The sequence below is a fragment of the Lacerta agilis genome, chromosome 11, assembly GCF_009819535.1.
Source record: "Lacerta agilis isolate rLacAgi1 chromosome 11, rLacAgi1.pri, whole genome shotgun sequence".
In the NCBI taxonomy this organism is placed as follows: Eukaryota; Metazoa; Chordata; class Lepidosauria; order Squamata; family Lacertidae; genus Lacerta; species Lacerta agilis.
The window spans coordinates 2,922,104-2,947,582 of NC_046322.1; the positions used below are offsets into that span (position 1 = coordinate 2,922,104).

Here is a 25,479-nt window from a genome sequence, read left to right on the forward strand (position 1 = left end):
GTGACATGAATGATTAAGTATGCCAAAGCCTTGAAAAGACACTGAAAGAAGGGGAAAAATACACTGGTGCATACAATTTCTGGATATGCTGTGGACTTATTCAGAATTTTTATGAAATTCAGTTTTCCAGGGTCAGCGTCAGGTCCCCCATAAGGCATGGTGAGGCAGCTGCCTCAGGCAGTGGCAAGTTGGAGGACAGAGCTATATGCCCTTTGCAACCTCTACTTCACATTAATGCACAGCGTATGGCATTTGCTGCCATGTGATCAGCACAGCCTTCGATAGCTTTCAGAAGGAATCAGACATATTTGTCGAGACTAGGCATTATCTGCAGCTATTAGTCACAAGAGCTAAATGGAACATTATAGAGTTGGTATAAGTGGAACCTGCAACATAATACTGCTGTGTAGAGTGCTGGTGTTCAGTACTCAGCCGTTCCATCCAGTTCCACCCCAGCCCACTCTCCCTCTCCCATCTCTGACCCAGTTTTCAGCCCTCCCTGCCCCCAACCCAGCAGTGGGTCAGCATTCCATAGCACTGATTGTGCTCAGTCCTTGTGAAGCTGTTTTGGTTTCTACTTTCCTTTTTCTAAATAAATGACTGGAAAAATCGATGCCATTTGTGTGGTATCTCTTGTTGATTTCTTGAGTACTGAAATGTCCCTAGCATCTTCCGTAATGGGGCAATTAATGCTGATTTGCTATTTTGGGGATCAGGCTTTCTGGGCGGATTCTTCTAAAGGATGCTATAATTTACCTGCTTGGCTTCTAGCGTCTATCTCTAAAGCTCTCCTTCTCCTCAGATTTAAACAGGGACAATTCTCTTCCCTTGAGGGACTCTAATTCCCCTTTAACCCTTTCTCTTCATTTACGGCAGAGAATAAGCATTTGTAGAAGCCAGGATGCTACCCCATCAACGAAAAGTGCTGTCTCTTGTGGGTGGACTAGACAAACAAACCACAAGGAGTAAGCCAGAAGTAAACAAAGAACAAATATTTGGACCCAGATGGCATGTCATAATATGGCTTGTTTGAGCTACACAGGAGCCACACAGAGGGGGGAGCTGTGCAGGGACCCAAGTGGCACATTCCCAATTGTATCATGGTTTTTGTGGTGAATGAACCAGACCACTGAAAGAACCAGTGTTAGAAAAAGACGGGAACGTTCTGTCCTACTCAGAGCTCCTCTTCTCCCCACTCCCAATCCAACAGTCAATTTCCTTGGTATCTCCTTGCCTTCATGACAAGAGTAACCACCCACAGCTACCAAATATTCCCAAGCAAGGCAACAAAGCCAATGTTGCTGCCTCCATTGTGCATCCTCATTATGCAATGTGGCTTGACAAAAGCTCCAAGGGCCAGATAGGGAGTCCTGGAGGGCCACATTGGGCCCTTGAGCTTAAGGTCACCCACTCCTGACCTTAGGTCACCAGAATGCTCTCCTGTTGCTTTAATTTATATTCCGCAGTGAATTGTTCACAGAGTGACTCACAGGAAATCTCAAAATACAGCAGCTTAAACAAGATGTCTGTGTGAGCGGGCATGAGCTCATACTAAAACTCAGGCACCTGCGAGCTTGCGCTTTGTGCTGTTGTATTTTGTTCATGCACTCTGGTGCGCAGTCCAGCCTTCATGTGACGTAGTTTGGGCCTTTTAACTCTCCTGCATCTCCATTTATTTAGGTTTTTAGGCAGCAAATCCTTCCTGACCCAAGGGAGGTTGTGGGAGAGCCTGGCTTTCTGAGGAGGCCTCAGCTCTTGTGGACCTACAAGCCCCATCATCATAGTGTTTAAGTGTTACTCCTTGTGTGGAAAAGTGTTGCAGTATGCCATGCGCACTTTGCCTGGGTGATAAATGTTCCTTTTCCTGCCCAGAGCATTGTCACAGATAACTGCTCCTGTGGAGTTGCATTGTGGGGGCTGGTAATGGTGTTCTCCCTTCCTTATGACATTGGCGCTGTGCTTCAGTCTGGGTTTTTTCTATTGTGTTTGTCACTTTAATGGAAACATAGTTAGTCATCTTGAACGTTCCTTAATGGAAAAGAGAGGGTGGCACACAGGTGTATTCATAATAAATGATCAGCAGGAATACTGCAGGCTTATCTTGCTCGCTCTTCCAATAGTCCTGGGAGGGCTTGCTCTTGTTATCCTACTGTTTACTGCAGTTGGGCCTTGAGCATTGCCGTTTTGTAGGAACAAGTTTCAGGTGACCATAAGCAGCTCCCATTGACAAATCCATGAAGCCCATGGTCAGGGTCAGACCAGAGGTCCATTGCACAGTATTGTCTGTACAGATTAACAGTGGCTTTCCAGGGTTTCAGGCAGTGTTCTTTCCTAGCCCTCCTTGGAGATGCTGGGGGTTGAAATTGAGACCTTTTGCATTCAGTATGTATGCTCTAACGCTGTGCTGCTGCAGCCTCTTCCAGCTCATTAGGAACCTCCCTGAACAGCTTGACATGCCCCTTCCTGTCTTCGCTTTCTCTCCCTCTCCTCTGTTTTCTCCATCTTCCCTCTCACATTCTCAGTGCTGCTGGCTAATCAGTTCTGCTATCCTACTTGTGAGCGGCATGGCCGTAATGGCTGTGTATCAACACCACCATCAGAGGCAGTATGCCTCTGAATACTAGTTGCTGGGAAGCACAAGGAGACAGGGAGCGCTGTTGCATTCAGACCCTACCTGTGGACTTCTCAAATGCATTTAGTTGGCCTCTGTGATAACAGGATGCTGGACTATAAAGGCATTTAGTCTGATCCAACAGGGATCGGCAATAGGCTTTTATTGGTTTGGATGCTATTGAGTTATGCAGGTGAGTGGCCAGGGAGACTTTGAAGTGTCCGCAGTTCAAACCTTCTATTTTATTTTACATGGAAATCTTGTGCTATTAACAAGAGCTAGTGGGGTGGAATGATTCACCTTTGCTAACTGAGCGAGCTAGCTTTTTCTTTAGATTTTAACACCACCCCAGGTATGAACATGCTGGGTGATCATGAGCAATATTTCAGTTCCCTCTGTGTAATAAGCCCCCTCCAGGCATGCCAGGGTGAACACATGTGAGCTTAAAGTGGGAAGAGTCACACATGCAGTCTCTGTCCCAATGCTTCCCTCACCCTTTGCACCAGCTCAGCTTTTGATCTTCTTGCATTGAAAGGTGAGGTCCAAAGGGTTCAGGTACCTAACCATGTTCAGGTAAAGCCTGAAGAGGACTATAATTCCTGCCTAACAAGTTATTCCACAAATAGCTGCCAATTCTTGTAAAATGTGATCTGTACATGAATAAACCAAAATTAATATCTTAGCAATATTAATGGGGGAAACAGTAATTTTGTTCACTGTTTCTTAAATAACATATTGAGAGTTCTTGTGATCCTATAGTTTTCTACATGATACTGTTTCAGATAGTAGTAAATAGCATAAGAAGTGCCATTCTGGATCCGACCAGAGACCCATCTACTCCAGCATCCTATTCTCAAAGTAGCAAAACAGCTGCCCAAATGGGAAAGGCCACAAGCAGGACAGGAGCTTAATAGCCCCCTCCTGTTCATGTTCCTCAGTGACTGGCATTCAAGTGCATCCTCTGATCCTAGAGGCAACATAAAGCTGTCATGAATAGTAGTCATCGATAACCTTACCCTCCATGGATGTGTCTTAATTCTTTTTTAAAAGCTGCCTAAGTTATTTGATTTTGTTCCAAGTACTGAGAGAATATTGTTCTTCCAAGGTGATATTTTGGTCCGTAATCTTGGATTCTCCAGTAGCGGGTAAACTTGTTAAGATTTCACTTCCACTTCCTTAAAAAGGTCACCTGCCCTAAAGGAGATTAATTTTCGTGGCAAGCCTAGCCTTTTCCCCCAGGACACCCTTGTGAATCCCCTGGGCTGACATTCATTTTCCTTTCATTAGAAACTGAAACTGAAAATTAGATCCTGGATTGCATTTCCTACAAAAGCCTGGGCTGAGAGAATGAGCTTTTGGATTAATGCCTAGTCTTTCACCTCTGGAGGCCTGGAGCAGGCTTCTTGTTAATGGGTGACTTGTGGTGTTCGCCAACACCCTTCTCCTCTCCCCTACCCCATTCCTTTGGGAGTGATTGCCTGCATTATGTGAAGAAAAGACTGGTGGGCATATTGCTACAAATGATACCCCCTCCCCAAAAAAGATCAGTGTGAGTTTTGCATGTAGTGTCTCAAGGACACCGAAAGGACATATTCACATCAAGCTCTTATTCTTAGGGGTTCTGACTTCATTACCATCTATGAAAAGAGAGTAGGGCAACAGAGTTCTGGCATCCTCACCACACACGGCACCCACAGGGTGACATATCCCCCAAGAATACACTGGGTATCCCTGTCTCATACTAGTGCTTAAACAGCACATGAAATTTCAGTACTTAATTCCTGATGGCGTGTGGTTTAACTGCAGCATATCTTGTGCGAGCATGCTAGGAACTCTGTAACATAAGCTGCTTACTGCCTGATTCCCCTCTTTCACATCCTCGAAAAAGGGTTCATAAACACAATTGAAACAAAGTAGAGACACTGGTGGTAGGAGGTTTAGCTGATCATGTAAATTATATTTGGACTGTTCTGGTTGGGGTTGCACTCCCCCATCGGGATTAAGTTCAGAGCTAATGGCTGCTTCAAGACCCAGCTTCTGTTCCGGATGCCAGTGGAGTCTGTGGCACAGAGCACTTTTTACCAGCTGTGATGTACTAGCTGCTTTTGATCTTGGACAGGTTGATCTTGCCACTGTTATTCATCCTTTGGTAATACCTGGGTTGGATTACTGCCTTTGAAAAGTCTTCAGAAATATCATCGGGGGGGGGGGGGCTGGATCATTTTATGTGTGCTGCAAGCAAGCGTGTGCAAAGGATCAATGCTTTGTGTATGTTCATTCCCCTTCACCAGGGCCCCCAAATCTACCTTGGACGGGAAAAGGAGGGTGGCGGCAGTGGCCTCTAGCTTCTCTGTGGAGAATCATCTTCCTATCGAGCTGGGCACAAGACCAAGTGTCCCAGCGTGCCTGTCAATAATGTTATGCTAATTGTGTCCATTTTGATCGAAGTGGATGCAATTAGAGCCACGTTCTCGCAATACTTTTGCAATAAATGATTCATAAACTGCTCTGTGCATCTAACAAGATTAGAGAGAGTAACGTCTTTCCTGGGATCTCAAAAGATGAGATGGCATCATGTCGTGTGGCCACCAGCCACCAAGCCAAGAAAAGGGATGTTAATGGCCGGCAGACTCACTGGGTGCTTACGATTGGGGACACAGTTTCATCGCTTGCAGATGGGATAAAAAGGTAAAGGGACCCCTGACCATTAGGTCCAGTCATGGATGACTCTGGGGTTGCGGCGCTCATCTCGCTTTACTGGCCGAGGGAGCCAGCATACAGCTTCTGCGTCATGTGGCCAGCCCAGCATGACTAAGCCACTTCTGGCGAAACCAGAGCAGCACACGGAAACCCCTTTTACCTTCCTGGCGGAGTGGTACCTATTTATCTACTTGCACTTTGATGTGCTTTCGAACTTCTAGGTTGGCAGGAGCAGGGACCAAGCAACGGGAACTCACCCCGTCACGGGGATTCAAACTGTTGACCTTCTGATCTGCAAGCCCTAGGCTCTGTGGTTTAACCCACAGTGCCACCCGCGTCCCGCAGATGGGATATCCTCCCCCTAATATAAGAACTGCACCAAGGTTCTATTGCAGTACAAATAGACGCATGCACACAAAACCCAGTACTGCAGTTGGGCAGGAGGGGGAACTGATAGAGTTGATCCTTTAAGGATGTAGCCTGCCTGACACAATCTCTTTCTAGGCAGACTCTTAGAACCTGCTGCAGGTGAGCCAGTGGCCTGACTGCAGTTGCCCCTTTAATTTGGCACTGCCTTCCAGAGTACAGAGGGGCAGCATTGTTTTTGTACATGTGCAGGGGCAGAGCTGTGCTCTAGCTGGAACCCAACAGGACTGGTGATTAGGCCTGCTCTGCTGCTTCACAACTCACTGCTGGAGCAAGCAAAGTGAGTTGCTGGAGCAGCTTGGCGGTGTCCCACTCGACTTCCCCTTTCCCCACAGGAGACTCAGCACATACAAATCAAGAGAAATCTCAAACTGGTATCCTCCTGTATCCTAAGAGGGAGTGTTCTCCAAGAATTTCTCCCCTGTTTTCCAGAGGGCGTTTGTCAAAAGAGCAATGCATCTTTTTGCTCCTGTGAAGTCAGAGCCATGATGTCAGTAGCCTACAATGGTTGAGTGTGGGACATGTGGCTGGGGAGACCCAGCCAGATGGGCAGGGTACAAATAATAAATTATTATTATTATTATTATCTCCGAACTGAGAGGACAAAGCATGTTTTTCTTGACATAATGTGCCCGTTAAATAAGCACACAAGGGCTGTGTCTGCTGTCCCAGGCAGAGATAAAAGCTGCATCCATGGAGGTCTTGGCAGATTCAGGATATCGTTTAGTCATGCTTGTAAGGCATTTGTGGATATAATTAAAGAGAGCCAGGGCAAGGGGTGAGGGATTGAGTGATGGGTTTTGTAGCCATTTCACTGCTGAGTTTTGTAGCCATTTCACTGCTTTTATATACACTGGGAACAATTCAGAGAGAAGTATTAATGCTTAAGGCTCATCAGTCTAAACACAAAACTTTATTTGGATTGTAACTGTGATCTATCAACATAGGCTTTAGAAATGTCATTTTCAAAGTTCTGTTTTTAATATGCTTGTTTTGATGCTGAGAATAAAAGAAGTGTTGACTCTCTTTATTCAGAGTAGAAATGAAGATGCTGAGACCAAAGTGTTGTGTCCAAATCAATTTTTTAAAACTGCTAGATCTAGAGCGTGGTGTAGCTTGATAAACAGCTTTAACCCCTTTTAGGAACTCTTAATTGTTTTGGAGAGAAAGTAAGAAGCCTCATGGGTGCTGTTTAGAATTGGCTTCTTTCAGCAGGTTAACTGAAGTGATAAAAACCAATAAGAACCTTGAAGAAAAATGGAACAACATAATTTCCCTAAATACCAATCTATTGATCTGATTGCTCTGATGTGCACAAAAAGAGTTTTTTAATTTCTTCTTGGGAAACTTAACCTTATTGGCTTTTTCAGAAAGTGTCTTTGCTGCTGCAGTCCTCTACTTTTTTGGATGGGGTATCCTGAAAAGGAAAATATTCCCCCATTTGATCCTAGTTAATTGAGGGGCAGAGCAGAATGCAACAGTAGACTCTTCAAGATCTGCAGGCGACTCATCCTCGTCCTCATCCCTTCATTTGTTTCCCCCCACAAATGATTCTCAGAGCAGCTCATAGCAATAAGAACAGCCACGCATCACAACATCAGCAGTCAGTTGGCAGAGTGCTGCCTTGGGTGTGTCTTTGGAGAAGCGTGTTGGGAAACATCAAGAATTCTGTGCTGTTAGGCAAGAAAGAGCAGCTGTAGGTTGGGTCCCGTGTGCTTTTATTTATTTATTAAATTACTATACTGCCCTTCACCCGGGATCACAAAAAAATACATAGCATTGTAACAAATGAAAACAATACCCCCTCCATCGCAAGCTTGACTTGTGCAGTCACACACCAGTTCCTTAGTCAGTTGTAGTAATGCTGTGCTCCACACAAGGGACTGAGCAGGAGTCATTCTTAGTTGGCTCAGTCCTGTCCTATCATGCCAGTGTGTCCAGAACTGAGTTCAGGGTGGGGCTATGCAGATGAGAGCAGGCTTGGTTTTGAGTTTAGGGTGGGGCTATGCAGATGAGAGCAGGCTTGGTTTTGAGTTTCGGGTGGGGCTATGCAGATGAGAGCAGGCTTGGTTTTGAGTTTCGGGTGGGGCTATGCAGATGAGAGCAGGCTTGGTTTTGAGTTTAGGGTGGGGCTATGCAGATGAGAGCAGGCTTGGTTTTGTGTAACTGCAAGTTTAAGTTTCCGCACCAATGACATCCCTTTATATCCCTAAGCAGCAGATGGTCCTCCTCACCTATGGGAAAGTCGTCTAGGAGCCACTGTAATAGGAAGGGCAAAGCCTGCTGTCCCCCTATCCTCCAACACTGGGTGACTTAGGAAGGGGCTGTTGAAATGAGTTTTGGCACAGTGCATGCGCACACACACACACACACACCCCATTGTCATAATGATGGGCATATTACCAGGCCAAACAACATGTGAGGTGGTAGTTGTTATTTAATCCAATTTTCCCTTCCCTAATAGCTATGTTTGCTATTTGTTTGCTTTGGAAGACATGGAGGTTATAATTGTTGGTCTGATAATCTTATAACCAGGCTGAGCAACATTGATGAGATAACATTCTTATCTGTGCAGAGCTCAGACACACACACATACACCCAACCCGGCTGCCTCCTGGGTGTGAGGCAGGGAGGGAGCAAATGTTCTGCTCCAGGCGGGAGATGAGGTAGAAGATGGCTTCTATTTGAAATTTATTTTCATTTCGTCTTTGTTCGGCAAAGTGACTGGCTGAGATTGTGAATGGAGGGGTGCGGATGGGTGTTCAGTTGTGGTTGAATAGTGTAGTATTATTAGTTTTTTGTTTGGTTACATATTGTATTGCATTCGAGTTCTGTTTTGTACACTGCTTTGAATGTAAAGCAAATAATATAATACAGCTTTGTATGAAGCGATTAAGGCATTTCCTAAATAAAAATAAGTCAAGTAAGTTGCTCTGAACCTAGTCGGTACGTAGATCAGTGAGGAATTAAGTCTGGCAAGCTGCCTCATAATCATGGTTGCTCCTGCTCAGCTAGAAGGGAAAACTGTCTCATAGAGTATGTAACCAGGGTAGGGGGTACAGGCGTGACTGGCAGCACAGCTTGGATGCAGTTCATGCCAACACAAATCACTTTACTTCACTGACCGCCATCCCTTTTATGGCAGGGCATAATGAAGAGTACTCTTCTCTCAGGGCTGAACCTCCTGCATTCTGCATCATGCTAAAAAAACTAAATGCTGTGCTTCTCCTGCGAGTGAAAGGCTTTAAGCTGCCAACAAAAGAGCGTAGCAGGTCAGGAAACAACCGTGGCCTTTCGCCGTCCTTTTCCTAATGTTGAATTGCAGACAAGTGCAAGGCTTTGAAATTCCCTGAAGGCCTTGCATTGCCCTTCCTTTCACCTCCCTATTAACAAGCCACGCAGAACTGTGAGAACAGGATGCTTCTCTCTCTCTCCAACCAACCCTCTGTTTAGGTTTACCATTCCGTTTTCGGCTGCTTGCATGGCACTTACAAATTCTTCATTTGTTTGGAGCAAAACTTTACAATGCTGTGTGTGTGTTGAGCTGCCAGTCAAATGAAATGATGTATCATTGTGTGAAAATTACCTAAGAATCTGTGTGGCTTTTGTAAGGTGTGTTAACTCTGTGTCGCATGCGACGATGCTTCCTTGAGACCGACACGGAAACAGCCTTGATAGATAGAGACCTTACAATCATTTCTCTTTTTAAGTATTTTTATTATAATGTAGCTCTCTTTGGGTTCAGTGGCGGGCAGGGTTGCCAAAGTCCCCAGTTCCTTTCTGCCCCACTTCTAAGTTTTTATATATACTGTATATTTTTGCCACCCATGTAAAGCTGAGCGAGCACACATTAAATGTGTATAAGTTGTATTTCGCAAATAGTGAAATGCACAATTTCTGTTCTGCATGTCAAAGCAAAGCTTTTGTTTGGTCACACTGGAGCCCACATCCAAGCAACAAAAATCATAAGAGATTGCAAGCACCCTTTGTTTCCTTGGTTTTATAGCCCACCAAGAATGTGGAAGTTGTAGGATAATTTTCAGAGAACAGGATTGACAGTCTGTGGCTAACCTTGCTATAATTAATCAGCGTCAAAGGAGAAGCAGCCTAACTTGGATGTTAATGTCTGCCTTCCTTCTGCAGAGAAACAGAGGGAGCTGGCTCGTAAGGGGTCCCTGAAAAATGGAAACATGGGGAGCCCAGTTAACCAACAGCCCAAGAAGAACAATGTGATGGCACGAACAAGGTAGACCACTTCACAATATTCAAGTGCTTAATTTGTAAACCATACCAGTGGACTTTGGGTAGGCATGCCCTTTTGTTCATGCAGAACTCTTTTGGGAGTAGAGTTTTGTCAATAGCCACTAGCTTAGAAAATGGGTTAAACGACTCCATAGTTCTGCTTGAGTTAAGAGGTAAATCAGCACCTGCTGATATAGTTGTGTCTGCCTGGGAATGAGATCAATTGTGTAGCTTTTCCCTATTATAAGTAAGAGCTACAAGTGAGAAAGCTGCAAAATGTCCAGCCTTTTGAAGTACATTTCTGCTCCACAAGGATGGAAAAAGCTTACAAAAAAGGTTTCCTGTTCCACTACAAAGGTCAAATTAATTTAGCAATTTAAGGACAATATTAATTCCAATTCTGCTGTTGTGATTGTCATTGAATGTCAGATATTGCATTTCATTGCCATTTGGCCCTACTGTTTACACACCCCACGACTGTGTGTTTGTGGGGAGGAAGGGAGGAGACAGGCACACACACACACACACACACACACACACACACACACTGTGAGCAACAACTTTGTGTACCTGATGACGTGGATTATAGTCCATGATAGCTAATGCCATAATACATTTTTTGAGGTACTGCACTCTTTTTGTTCCAAAGTGTTTACAACATTGTGAAGGTTTGGGAGGCATTCCGAAGTGTGAGCATCTTCTTCAGTCACAGAAGCTCCTTTGTGGTAGCTTCTTTTTTCTTTTCTTTTTCTTTTTCTTTTTTTACAAAAAAAATATGTCAAAGACAGCTTAGAATTCAGGAAACCAAACAGTACTAAAATACCATGTTTAAAAATAATAAAATGAACAGATAACATCATTGGAGTTAACTGATTTTAAATGTCTAGGTATTAAGAAAAATATTGATGTGGTACATTATTCCTTTTGTAAACTGCTTTGAAGGCGTTTGTTTGTTTTTTTACAGTCAAGTGGTGTATAAATTTTACGGAATAAATAAATCCTGGAATTTTATGGAATAAAATAAATAAATCCTGGAAGGCTCCACTAGGCGAGCCTTCTGGACAGAACATTCCATAAGCGGGGGGGGGGGGGGGACAGACGGACGGATGGATGGACAGATGAACGAAGCTATTATCAGTCAGGTTCATAGAGGAGGCAGTCCTTCAAATATTCAGTTTCCAAACCTAAGTGACTACCAGATTACAGTAGTCTAATATTGATGCCTGTTGAGGGTTACTCAGATTGTAGTTGGAAATAGGAGCCTATGTACTACTCACACCAGTCTTCCCTGTATTCTGTAAGGTATCTGGATTCACTAGAGCTGGCCATATTTGCCAGATGCTTCATGCTTCCTTTTACAGCATCCCTAGAACTAGATTGCTACCATTTTTCTCAGCAGCTTCTACCTAATCTCCACATCCTGCCATACTAGGTCCTCTGATATTCTGAAACTAAAGGAACGGCTTCACACACCCCTTGCTCCTTGCTTAACTTCTGCTTTCAATGTTTACATGGTGATATGTATAATGTTTTCTTTTTAATTTCAGGCTGGTTGTTCCCAATAAAGGCTATTCCTCATTAGACCAGAGTCCTGATGAAAAGCCATTGGTAGCACTGGACACAGACAGGTATAGATTCAGATGATGGCAGTAAAATACAGTTGTTCTCTTGGAAATATCCTGAGAACCTTTTCCTGTTTTACATACCACTGTGATCAAATCAAATTTGCCTGGCCAGCATGGCAAAGTTTCTCAGTCTCCAGAGCTAAAACGTGGAATTTTATTTATTGTCTATATTTCACAGGAAGGATTCAGTTGCCTATTGGGAAATGAAATCTGGTATAAGTGGGTTAAAATGCTTGTCTCCCTAACACAACAAATCCATTTGCAAAAAGAGCCTGACTTCTTGCGTTTAGCAAAGTGAAGTCAAAATGCCTTGAACAGTGTGGAATGAGAGAATGATTAACAGGGAGACGCCATAAGTAAATCGGGATGCATGCTCATTGATGTATAATCTCCCTGCCAGAGAAATGGGGGTGGTCAGTCAAAACCAGGTTGTAATCTAATTTCCACATGAGCTTTGTGCAAGTAGCTCTGGAGGAATGCTCAATAAACAGGTCGTCTGGAGGTGCCCAAACGTCTGGGGGAGGCCTGCCAGTAGCAGTTAGCCACTCCTAGACTCATGCACAGTATACCTTCTGAATGAGTGTCAGGTGTGAGGAACAAACAAGAAAAGAAATGCATCACCTGGCATGCCTTGTTTGAGTGCTACCTGGAGGCATCTGGGTGGCGACTCTTAGGAAGCAGGTGCTGCTGTTGATGGATCCTGCAAATCTGCCTGCATCTTCACTCTGTGAACAAGAGTGATGTGGCCAGTGAGCTCTGGAGGGTCTCTCTCACTCACTCACTGGCTTCTCTTTCTTCGTTGTGCTTTTTCTTCCTCTGCAGTGATGACGACTTTGACATGTCCAGATATTCCTCCTCGGGATATTCTTCAGCTGAGGTGAGTTCCTGTGCCTTCCATTCATTCCCCTTAGTAAGATTTTGAAATATTTTTCTCTTTCCCGAAGGGATGCAAATTTCTGACTGCTGTTTTTACAAAGGCAGCATCCCTTAGTGGTGGTTTTCTTTTGCTGAAGCAACCAGTCGTCCTTGTATTTCTGCAGCCCAAATCCAGAGAGTGGCCTGAGAAGACCTTCTATAGAGTTTTAGCACAGAAGTGAAAGAAGCCTAAGGCCAACACCTTGATGGGATAGGACGCCTACGTAGCCCATTCGAATCTCAGATGTTACCAAAAATGTTCTTGTGAGACTACTCTTGTATCCAAAGTAGACAAGTGACACATCAGCCCAACGTTTTCTGCTTGCAGATGGGAATTCCACCATCACATGCCCCCTAAATCTGCTCTAGGGATTCCCCCAAGCCTCTGGAGCAGTTCTGAGGAAGACTCAGGGTGCACACTGGGGGCAAGGGTGTCCCACCGCATAAGTGAAAATCCTTGGGCTAATGGGGCATGTTAGTTGGATTACACACACAAACCAAAAGCAGAGTTGGTAATAAAAATGAGTAACTGTCAATGAAACTTTGGCAGCCATGCTTAAATTTCAAGTAAAAGTATGTTAGGAGGCCTGTAATGATAATAAAAATTTTGTTACTTATACCCTGCCCATCTGGCTGGGTTTCCCCAGCCACTCTGGGCGGCTCCCAGAAGAATAGTAAAAACACAATAAAACATCAAACATTAAAAACTCCCCCAAACAGAGCTTGCCTTCAGATGTCTTCTAAAAGTCAGATAGTTGTTTATTTCCTTGACATCTGAAGATACCTCAGTAAGTCATGTTCCATATCCATTTGGTTCTCTGGTAGCAGGGCTGGGAAAGATCTTTGCCCCAGTAAATTCAACCTCACCTGGTAACTTTCTAGGGTCTCAGGCAGGGGGATTTCCTCCTGCGAATTGGAGAAGCTGTGAATTGAACCTGACACCTTGTGCAGAGCTGTGGCTTCCCTCTTGGCACCTGTCTCTTTAAAAATGGAGACAGGCCGTTGCCATTCAGCCATGTTGGGTATGGGAGATGATGTTGGACTGTCAGTTCCTTGACTCGTTGACTCTTTGTCTGCAGCAGATCAACCAGGACTTGAACATCCAGCTGCTAAAGGATGGCTATCGGTTAGATGAGATCCCAGATGACGAGGACCTCGACCTGATCCCTCCGAAGTCGGTCAACCCCACTTGCATGTGCTGTCAAGCCACCTCTTCCACTGCCTGCCACATCCAGTAATGAGGGAAGCCTGGCAAGGGTTGACCAGTGCTTTCCACTATAACTGTAAAACTTAACAGCCATTGCTTCCTCCTATGGTAGGACGTGCACCTCTTTGTGTTCATGGAGCCAGGAGAAACCAAAAAATAATATATAGATATATATATATATTATTCATTTTATGATCCTCTTCTCATTTTTATTTTAAAACTACAGTAAGTGAACCAGATACAGCTCCTTGGTCTAGAAAGCCCATTGGATCCCTTTGGACTTGGGCTCAGCTTGTAAAATTCATACACAGGAGTTTGGAGGGGGTGGAGATCAGATGTGGTTGCTGCAGTTAGCCCCCCCCCCCCCAAGTTCACTCTAGCTGGCAATCAGAGTTGAAATCAGAGTTTGAAATGCAAAAGTCTCTGACCGAAAATGAAAGAACGAGCTGAAATCAATCCTGGGGAGCCTACGTCTTCTGTGATGGACTGGCTCTGAATAAGGAGGGGTGGGATCAGGAGTGAAGTACAGGAAGGGAAGATCTAGTCAGCTAGGAAGAATCAACATTAAAAAAACTGATTATAGGCAAGATGCAAATGGCAAGAAAAGTTGCGTTTGCAACATGCTTCCAAATAAGAAGCACTAAGCAAAGGATAATGCGTTACACAGCCTAATAAGGGAACATTGACTGAAAAATTCAGTCTACTCTTATTTGTCCTTTGTTTGTGTTTGCAATCCTGAATACCAGCCTGTCATTGTAAAAAGGCAAAGCAAAACACCATGTAGTTTATCAGATTTAAAGTGTTGCCTGAAGTTCCCAAGAATGGGAGTTGAGAAGTATTTGTATGGCTTTTGAGACAAAGTCCATGTACCCATACCCTTTTGATGGCAACGAAAGAGATGCTTTGTGCTTGGCTGGGTGCCCCTGCCTGCATTAGCGGAATGAGATTTCTCTGGCTCCAGGGACCACACAGGCTGTGTTGGTCAAGCTTCTGCCCTATCGCGGCCTGGCGTTGTGTAGAGCTAGTCCCAAAGGCTGTGTGCTCTGCACTTGCAAGAGATTGATCTTAAGGTGTTGGCTCACCCAAACACACACCCAGACACATGAGAGGCTCTTCAGCCCCCAAGAGCCAGGTGTTTTGATTGCCACAAAGTGAAACTTCTAAGCCAGGGAGGGAAAGGGGCCGTCCTTGCTTCTGCTGCTCATCATACAGTGCCTGTGTTGCTGCCTTGACACCAGTGTCGCGTTGCCATCATTAACAGACTGGTGCCTGGAGAAGTGTCCCATCAGTTATCAGCATGGCTAGCCAGTTTGGTGCTTTGGGAAACTACTTCAGCATTTGTGTGACCACAGACCATCAGTAGTGATGGAGGCATGCAGGAAGCAAATTGGCAGATTTGATTAACCCCTGTATTGCTCTGCTTGCTAACTCAGGTTGTGTCAAGCTTTGTAACAAAACAGGTGAGCTCTTTGCCTTTTTTTAAAAAAAATGATTTGATACTCTACCTCTTTAGAGGGCTCTATTGGCCAAGCTTCGAACGCCATAAGCACACGACAGATTGGTTTGCCCCCGATCCTCTGAATGCCAAGTTTCTTGCCCCATGTAGACTTTCCACTGGAGCTGTGCTTGTGAATTGCCACAAATCTGTTAGACAACAAAGAAGTGGATTGCAGTCTCCTCCCATCCAATGCAGTATTGCCACCTGGGGAGACTACATATCCCAGTATTCCATGCAGGTCGTCCTTGTGTCAATATGCAGAGTGACCTCTGCTCTTTCCAGAAGAGTATTGGTTGAAAGGCCACTCCCATTTGTTGTTCCAGAACAGGAGAAATAAGGACCAGGAGGGGTTGCAAATGAAAACAAAGTTTGGCTCATTGAGAATTGGAGACAGGAAAGTGCCACCAGGAGTTTGGGTACTGAGTTAGGTGTTTGAAATTAAGGGAGATTGCAAAGACAGCAACAAATGAGCTGCAAGTGGTGAATAGCAGCCCAGCAGATCCTGAAAACTCTGAACTTGGAGTGAAACTACCTTATCAGAAATAATACCTAGGCCTAGGATGATTGATTTGGAAAACACATTTTAATTCCTTTTAAGAACTTCTCCCCAGAGATTAACTAATCCATATTTAATTTGCACACAGTATTTTAAATTGTTAGTGCGCAATCCCTAGTTTTTTATTTTCTTACTACTTTTTTCTATTTTCCACCAGCCTTTTGGATTGTGACAGGAAGGGCTGCGCTTTGAATTTAACCTTCTTCGTGTGTGCATAGAAGAGATGAGATTTGAAAATATTTGTCCTACACGTTATTTTACTTACCTACGAGCTGTTCCCCCTGGTGTGTGCATTCCACAGCAGTTCTCTTTTCCTTGTTCACCAAAATCCTCAATAGTGGCACAGTTTTAGTGAGGTCAGTGCAGAGACATAAAATGGAAAAAAAAACGAAAAAAACCTTTTGGCTTCTCCTGGCTCCTAGGCTTTGTGTCTGTATGTTTTCTGAGGAGGGGGGTGGATACAAGAGTGGGGGGGGGAATAAGTGATGCGGTGTTGCCATCAGGAAAGCTGAATGTATTGACTGAAGCCCATGCGGCTGCCACAGAAAGCTTACCAACGTTGCAGTTTCTTCGGGCCATTTCACACATTGCACAGAGACCGAGCTGGGCATTGCAACATCGTGTGCTGGCAACAGGCAGTCCAGCCCACCACAGCACCTCGATGGGCATATCAGCCTCGGCCAAGCTGGTGCCATCCAGATGTTGCGGGACTATAGGCCTCCATCAGTTCTAAACAGCACATCTTTGTATAGCCCAACTGCTGGAGGGCACCTGATTGGCAAAACTGATGTATCTGCAGCACGTGCTTCCTGTGTTTGCATTCAGGCTTTTCATCTCCGGATTATGCTCAAAAATGGATGTGGCAGTGGGCCTTCTAAGGAACTTGAAACAGCTTTATAAAAATTATGGAGTTTACATTATGGCTGCCTCTCTGTCCCCTGCGGAGCCCAACATGGAGGCTTTGGCTCTGAGCAGTCATCTTTCCATCTTTAGCATTTTAGCTTCAGATTTTAAAGAAGGGAAGAGCCACACCCATCGGTTGTGGGGGTGTACTTAACTGCTTCCTAGCTCTGTAATTCAGGTGGGGGTGGAAGGAAGAGAACATACTCGGGAAGATTCATTTGCCTTCTGGGAATCCTGAAGTAGGAAGAGCTTGCCACCCCAGACAGTTCTGTTTGGAAAGAATTTGTTCCAGTTGGATCACACTCCCCGTAAGCAGGATGGTATTCTGGAAGGAGGAGGATTTGGTGTCTATAGATATATTGATCTCAGAGCCTTTCTGGGCTGCCTTGATTTACATTAGAGCATCAAATAGCATAAAGGAAGGGCCTGTTTTCACCCGTGGCCATGCAAATATCTGCTAGCTTAAATGCCGCAAATGTACATTTAACCTGCAAGCCCCCATTAGTCATTCAGTCTTAATTAATGGTAAGCTTATGTCCTCATTTTGAATGCACTTGGATTATTGGCTTCTTGTTTCTGGTGCTGCTGGGGGGAAATATGTGAAATGGGGCATCCCTTCTCACAAGTTGCTCTGGGCAATATTCTGCCTGTCAGTCATGTCCCTTCCTCTCTTCACCCCCCCCCAACCTAAAACATTCTGAAGACTCAAAGCAGCAGCTGATTTTAACCAGGCTTCCGTCACAGGGTATATTTCTACCTATGCACCCACGATATAAAGTCTCCCCCTCCACAGCTGGTGGAAGTGTTTACTCTTCCTGCTGTATAACGTCCAAGGGCCATATTTTTCATGCAGTGGAGCTGTGGGCTCCAGGGTGCTTCCTGGAGCGAAAATCTTATGGTAAAAAGCCCAACAGTGCTTGCAGCCAGATTGAAGTGGGTAGTATCTCTTGGCTCCACCTTGAGGGAAACGAAGGAGTCTGCTAATCAAAACAGCAGGAGTGGTTAGCTGCTTTCATCAAGAGACCACAGAAGCTGTTCCCAGTCAGTGCATACAAGAAGCAGAAATTGCTGATATAAACAGTCCATCCCTCCCGGGACACAAAGAATTGTATACAGAAAAGGCATTGCTAGAATTGAACAACTATAGCTCAAACAATGGAACTCCATGCCACACACACACCCCAATATGCTCTGGGTGTTCACCCAATCCACCAGAGCATTTTTTGTGGCTGGGGGGACGTGATTGCAGTGGTACATGCAAGGAGGAAAGGGAGTGGAATTCCTGTTACATGAGCAGAAGCAATTGCAGTCATGCAGCGACTTCATTGGATACAATCCCAGCAATCCAGCTTCCTGCAGCAACCTTGGAGTTGATTGCATACATAATGGCAGGTTGCAGCACAGAGACAAAAGAGAGAAGGCAGTATGTGCCCCTGCAGGTAGCTTGGCCAGAATGTCTTCTGTGGGTGGCCGGATGGCGCCTCTGCATTCCTGTGGCCCATGCTGCTCTGGACCTCCTGGCAGTTCAGCCTCCTGAACAGCTAGAGGGAAAGACAAAGAAGGACAGTGAACCCCCAGGACACAGGAAGTAGGAGAACGGAATAACCAGCAGGATCCTTGGGTAGCCAGCACATGAGGAACACGGAAATTCCTCCTTTCTTGTGCGCACAACAAACTAAGTTGCAATATTCAGTTCTCTTGTATTTCAAGCTTCTTCTTGAGTCTGTTGTTGTTGTTATTATTATTATTTTCTAAACCTTGGCTACTCTTAATAGAGAATGAAATATGCCTTGTTGCATGTTACTAATTTTTGGACATGGCACTATACCTTTCAGGTCTCCTGTTCTTTGCTAACCCCCTTCTCTTTCTTTCTTTCTTTCTTTCTTTCTTTCTTTCTTTCTTTCTTTCTTTCTTCCTTCCTTCCTTCCTTCCTTCCTTCCTTCCTTCCTTTCTGCCTTTCTTCCTTTCTCTCTTTCTCTCCTTCCTTCCTTCCTTCCTTCCTTCCTTCCGCCTATGACTTTCTCTGATTTTTGTGCTCAGAACTTAATAATACCTGGATCCTTTTTGCTCTCAGCCTCTTTTCATACATACAACAGGACTGGCAGAGTTGCGCCATTACACCCAAAGCATGGCCCGGCAGTCACTTGATACAGTCGTACCTTGGAAGTCAAACGGAATCCGTTCTGGAAGTCCGTTTGACTTCCAAAACATTCGGAAACCAAAGCGCGGCTTCTGACTGGCTGCAGGAAGCTCCTGCAGCCAACTGGAAGCTGCGGAAGCCCTGTCAGACATTCTGGTTCCAAAGAACGTTTGCAAAGCGGAACACTCACTTCCGGGTTTGCGGCGTTCGGGATCCAAAACATCTGAGTACCAAGGCGTTCAGGATCCAAGGTACGACTATATTGAGGATTCTTGTGGGTTTGCTTCATGTACATGAAGTTACATGTACACACGTCATTTGGGAGCATGCAGTTGTTTTTGTCTTGCCACTTTGTAGGTTTTGCTCTACTGCATTCCAGCACCTTAGAGTCTCATGCAGAAGGATTCTGTCTGTACAGCAGGCAACTTCTTGCAGATTTGCCTCCATCAGGATTCAAATAAGTCAGCAAATCATGGCCCTGACTTGCATTCTGGGACCTGAAGTTTTTCACCGTGCCACTTCTCAGAGTTGATGGCTGCTTCAGAGTCTGTGAATTTCAGTTTACAATTTCCTCTTTGCATTCTTCATCAGCACTACGATTCTTTTATCCGTCATATCAAGTAGACTTCTGCTATTTTCTGAATCCCACACTTGTTTGTGCCTGTAGGAGAGACCCATGGGTTCTTCCAGCAGTTATCTTTAAGGGAAAATGGAGCTTAGTTTTTCAACTCCCTGATAGACGATTTGGCTGTGACACAGCTGTTTCCATAGCAGCAAATTATGATCTAAGAAGTCGCCTGACATCAAGGGAGACCAAGATTATGATACAGCTGATTAAAATTCATGCACAGAACCCCGGGCAGGGTGACGCTCTGGGAGAAATCTCAGATGCTGAAGGGATGCTCAGTCTCACATGTCTGTGCTTTCCATGTTACACATGCAGACATCTGATGCCTTCTTAAAGATGCCATCTTTTAGGGCTTCTGCAAACTCTAATAGGCCTATCTCTCTGGTCTTTCCAGTCCTTGGCTCCTTATGCAAAAAGGACTGAGATTACTTTATCCATTTGTCACACACCTGGAACTTTAAAAAGAAATCCTAACCGCTTTTTGCATCAGTTCCATCCCTTTTCATCACAGCCTTATCACATGTGACCTTGTCGGGACTGCTCTGATCTGTGTTCAGAACAAGAGTGAACATCTCAAGAAAAACTTGACGCAAAGCAACAACATAAATGGGGGTCGGTCAGTGAGGGAGGCAGAAGAAGGAGGGCTACAGCAGTACCCAATATGCAGAACTGGCATTGAGAGCCACCCAAGCTGCTTGTTGCTTTTAACTTGAGAGCTAAACAAGCCGGTTAACTACCAGGAAAGATCCTATCTCTTCAAATTCAAATTCAAATTTTATTGCGGCTATAAGCCCATAAAAACATAAAATATGTAATATATGACATAAAGTTACAGCAAACCATTCTTCATTGCTATTACACAGCGGATACTATATAGATGTACATATGGAGATCAGTGAGAAGATATTGTCTGTGCCCTCTTCAAACCTCACTGCTGGGGGAGCATTAAAGCAGAGCATTGCCCTGTCCTCTTGGCTTGACATGGTTGTACAGTGGTACCTTGGTACTCGAACAACTTGGCTCCCAAACAAATCATCTCCCGAACGCCGCAAACCCGGAAGTGAGCGTTCAGGTTTGTGAACATTTTTCGCAAGCCGGATGTCGGATGCAGCTTCCACGGCTTCCGCTTGAGTGCAGGAAGCTCCTGCAGCCAATCAGAAGCCGTGCCTTGGTTTCCAAGCAGTTTTCGGGAGTCAAAGTGACTCCCGGAATTGATTTAAGTTTGAGAACCAAGTTACCACTGTACTTCGAAACAAGCAGCCTGGATGCAATCTTCCCTTGGCTTAAGGGTTTCTGTCTCACCTTAGTTGATCATTGAATCCTTGCCCTTATACACTACTGACTGCTTCTGTCTCCCTTTGGGTTGCAGTCTCTGCTCTGTGTTGGTCTGTGTTCCTTGCTGCAGCAGCGCCCCATGAGCAGGAGGTAGGGCACTATCACCCTATGCTTCTTGCCAAGTGCACCAGAGCAGCTTTCTGAAGTGTCCCATTGGAGGGAGGAACCAAACTCTCTTTATCAACTGCTTCTGTAGCCGGGAGCAAGAGCTGATGATAGGTGACTGCTGAACACTCTGCGGCTATTAGCCAGGCAGGGAGACAGGTTGTCTGAGCACTGTCTCCTGGTGGGCTTCTTGTTCAGTGATGGCAGCTGTTCTCTGTCTGAAAACTCTTGGATCTGCCACGAGCACAGCCAGGAGTCTCTTCTCTGCCTGGTCGGACCCACCGGTTCCAACTGGCATTTGAAGCACCTCTGGCAAACTGGGAGGTACCGTGACATGTCACGGCATCCTTGAGTGGAGCTCTGTGTTGTACATAGGGAAGATCAGGGTCCCTCTGTTTATGTGCTGCAGTTGAGGGGGTTAGGTAAAAACACAAAATCGTAGGACGCCATGCCACAGTATCCCCCTCTGTTTCTAAACAAAAGTTTAGAGAGAACTAGAAGAGTTGGAGGCAAATAGGGGGGGTTGAATGGCAGCAAGAGCCGTACAAGTGTAATTTAGTTGTCACCTTGGTATCCGTGTTCAGTGGTTAGTTCTAGACTCACAAGCCTTGTTAAATTGCACAAATCCATCGTTCACACCTTGATTTTTCAGTTATTGTTTTCTTTCCCACTTCCTCCCCCCTAAAAAACCCCAACAGTCCAGGTCTGTTCTGTTGAAATGGCCCTCCCAGTTGGCTTTTTCCCAACCCCGCATTTCTGGTATGCAGGGCCTGCCCTGAACAGCCCCCTTCCCTGAAACAGCTGCCCCACACATTCCAAGAGAGGCACACCATCGCCACAGCGCTGTGATGTGTTGTAGGGTTCTGGAGCGCAGATCCTTTCTCGGGTGCCCATAGAAACATGGCTGCCACTTGGGTGCTGCTTGGGTGCTTGGTGGTTGCTGTGGCTGCAAGTGGCTCTGTGGGACATAAAAAATGGCTGCAGGTTGTTTTCCACCCCTCACCCTGGCCAATCCTTCACTCATGGTTCTTTATTTCAACCTGTGTTGTAGCAATTATCTTTAACGGGACACTGGGAATTCTTTCGGACGTCTTAGTTGATCTGTCTGTGGCTTTGGGGCAACCTGCCCCTCACTACCAATGGCGGATGGGTAAGATCTGCCCTGAGCTTTTTTTGCACACACGACAATTCATTTGGGAGAAGTGGAGGGGTCGTGCCCATGGAAGAAGCTCGCAGGAAGCAGCTGTTTTCCTTTTTATTTATTTTGTGGAGGGCGAGGCGACCTTCGTTTTTTCATTTTTACCTTTTTGCACTATCTGCTGAACCGTGCCTGCCCTCCACTCTGTTCCCCCACTCCGTGGCAAAGTTATCAGGGCTGCTGCATCAGGACGTGATGCTGTTCTGGTACAGCGGACATGATCCAGTGCATGACGTCTATGTTTTCCTCCCTGTGATATGTGCCATGACTGATTGTGTGTAAACGTATTTGCAGAGGAAGTGGTGTCTTCGGGAGAAAGCAGTCTTAGAGGAAATGCGTCTTACATGTGTCTCTGCTCCCAAACTGGAAAACGTCTCTTTAAATGCCAATCCTTTTAAGGAATGTCATCTCCTCAGAACTGTGTTCTGCGGGGCCAGAAAAGCTGGGTGACTGGGCATCAATCGCTGAGACTCTTCCTACATAAATTGCTGATCACGAGCCAAGCTTTGAATTCCCACCCATGTCTGGCCCTTGGGTGTGCCAGACAACCAAATGTGAGATGGGTACTCAGCCTGAATCAGCCTTTCTCAATCTCAGCTGGCTGGAGCCGATGGGGAATTGAGTACGAAACACCAGGAGGGCACTAGCTTGGGGATAGCTGGTCTAAACTATTGACTGATTGGAAATCCATGCTGGGTGTTAAAGCTTGGCTCTGTTCTGCAGTGCTTTGGGAGACACCAATTGCCTCGCTGCCTTTTTAACCTTGCCACAGAAACAGGTTTAGGGTGGTGGAGGTGGGACTCTCTCATATTGGTTTATGCCCACTCATAGTAAGCCAGCCTCCGTCTTCTAGCAAATGTTTGTCTTGACTTTTGCTTTCTGATTCAAATGATGTAGCACAGTCCTCATTTCCCCATCATGTAGAATACTGCCTTAAACAGATCCGTTCAGTTGTGTATTATTATTATTATTATTATTATTATGATTTACCAACAGTTTTATGCATTAATTTATTTTTGAAATGTGGTTTTTGGAAGACATGAAACATGTATAATATTTTTTTAACATTTCCATTGCAGTATTTATCATTGTTACTGGTTGTGTGTAGTGTAACAGAATTAATATTAAAAAAAAGCATAGATATGAAACCTGCCTCTGCCGCTTCATTGGGTGTCTCTCAACCACTGGAGAAGAATAGAAGAGGATGACTTTCTCCCTGTAATTCCAAAAATACCGGTAATATAAAAACCTTTTGTTTGCTTTTGAGCCTAAAACATGATACCCAATTACCCTTCCACATCCCTTGCTCTCATTATGCGCAGCATTATGTGACCTGCTCCTTTTAGCTCGCTCTCCACTTTCTCACATGCCCAATTTCAATCAAGTTCATTTTCTGCAGGACATACAACCTCCATATTGCTAGGCCATAGGTAATATTTATTGCAATGTAGACGTGTGGTAGTGGCCCAAGACTCCTAACTCCTCTTGTCTCAGAGTTTTATTGGCGTAACTCAGAAGATAATCCATTTTTGGCTTACAGCAGACGGACCTTGCACATCTCTTAACAGAAGCTGTCCTGATCTTGGAACATTCCATGACTAGCACCCTTCAGTAGGAAAACTTGTGAGCTTGAGGGGCTTGCATGCAACAGCCTAATTTTTTTGCCTATGACAGATGTGCATTACAGACACACTTTTAACCCACCTCACAACACGGGTGTATAGTCTCTAAAGGAAGCTACATGGCAGAAGCTTCTCCAGGGATGCCGTGTGGCAGAGCATTTGCAGGACCCTGGCCCTTCCACAACCAAACACCCCCACTCCTTCCCATTGTACGCACCGCACAGGGAGACCAAAGATGGATTCGTGAGGCTGGAGTTTCCTACTTCCTGGCAAGCCTTGCAATTGCTAGCTGCACCTATCCCATTTGCAAAGCAGCTGCCCTGAGCAGATCTGTGAAGTCTAGTTAAGCTGTTGCCACATTCTGTACAGGCCCAGTTCTTGAATCACGTCCAAAGCAGGCTTCTCTGTGCTTCTGATCCAGTCAATTGTGTCTTGTTTTTTCACGCACATATTTCTGTAAAAAAAAATGTATCCGTGCCTCATAGGGGAGATGGGAGTAGAAACAGGGACTCTCCTCTTTTTCCTCCCTCCCCACCCCAGTTAGCGGTTTGATTTAAAGCATTGATCCTCAATCTTAAGGGCTGGTTCAGAAGATTCTTTGCAGTGCTGTTATGTGAATATTCCAGCAGTGAGGGTCACTTGTGCGCCGATTCCACAGCAGGGAGCTAAAAACGTGCTTCGATCCAGATGTGGACTTCCAAGTGATGATTAGTGTCATTGTGCAGATGATTTCAAATGGTGCATTAAAGAACTTGAGGGACTCCTCAGTCTGAATATTATTATTATTATTATTAATTTTATTATTAATTTTATTTATACCCTGCCCATCTGGCTGGGTTTCCCCAGCCACTCTGGGTGGCTTCCAACAGAATATTAAAATACAATCTATTAAACATTAAAAGCTTCCCTAAACAGGGCTGCCTTCAGATGTCTTCTAAAAGACTGTAGTTGTTTTTCTCTTTGACATCTAGTGGGAGGGAGTTCCAAAGGGCAGGCGCCACTACCAAGAAGGCCCTCTGCCTGGTTCCCTGTAACTTGGCTTCTTGCAGCGAGGGAACTGCCAGAAGGCACTGGACCTCAGTTTCCGGGCAGAACGATGGGGGTGGAGATACTTCTTCAGAAGACGAGCAATAGCTGACAAATTTCCCTACAAGAAAAATTGTTTGCTGTTACTGATCATCTGTGATTGAAAGTGCAAGGGAGTGTGTTGTCCTCTAGGGTGTGCTTGCAGAATACACCCGGGGGTGTGGGTGTGCCCTGCAACAGCTTACATATACACCATAGGATATGCTTCTACGCTCTGCAATGTACCAGCTGCTCTCAAGAGGTTCCTTTGCAGACAACTTGATGTGGAAAGTTTTAAAATAAAAATAAAAATGCAAAAGCCCATTAGTCCCCACAAGAGGGAGCATTTTGCACACTCACAGGCTCTGAAGATGAAGGGCTGTGCAGATCCTTCCTCAAGCAAGTGGATACTACAGAGCAGCTTCCTCCCATCAATTACCTGCCACAGTCTTCTGCCTGACCTCACTTTTCTCGGTCTGCATGACCCAAGTGCTTTTGCATAGGAGAGATTCTGCTGCAGGTTTTGCTGGCATCTCCTCTGCCTATCACGACAGCGACTTCAGAGCTTAAAAACAGTAATAAACAGGAGAGCATGCAATGTGCAGCTAGGAAGTAGATGGCTTGCTAGGAAGGATTTCCAAGGCAGGACTCCTCCAGTGGGAGAGGGGTCCTCCCTCCTCCCCCTGCTTCCAGGGGGCAGGAA

General features: G+C 45.2%; 1 protein-coding gene across 2 annotated transcripts in view; it reads left to right on the forward strand.

The window, feature by feature from the left end:
- Positions 1–14,074, forward strand: part of FAM219A (family with sequence similarity 219 member A) — a 57,263-nt gene extending 43,189 nt beyond the window's left edge. The window contains exons 3-6 of one of the 2 annotated variants that reach the window (XM_033164161.1): positions 9,881–9,983; positions 11,527–11,607; positions 12,427–12,481; positions 13,602–14,074. In XM_033164161.1, coding sequence (XP_033020052.1) covers positions 9,881–9,983; positions 11,527–11,607; positions 12,427–12,481; positions 13,602–13,757 — 395 coding nt within the window. In that variant the 3' untranslated portion in view covers positions 13,758–14,074. Of the gene's footprint in view, positions 1–9,880; positions 9,984–11,526; positions 11,608–12,426; positions 12,482–13,598 lie in introns of both variants that reach the window. The other variant, XM_033164160.1, reaches the window with a different exon arrangement.
- Positions 14,075–25,479: the final 11,405 nt, after the last annotated feature.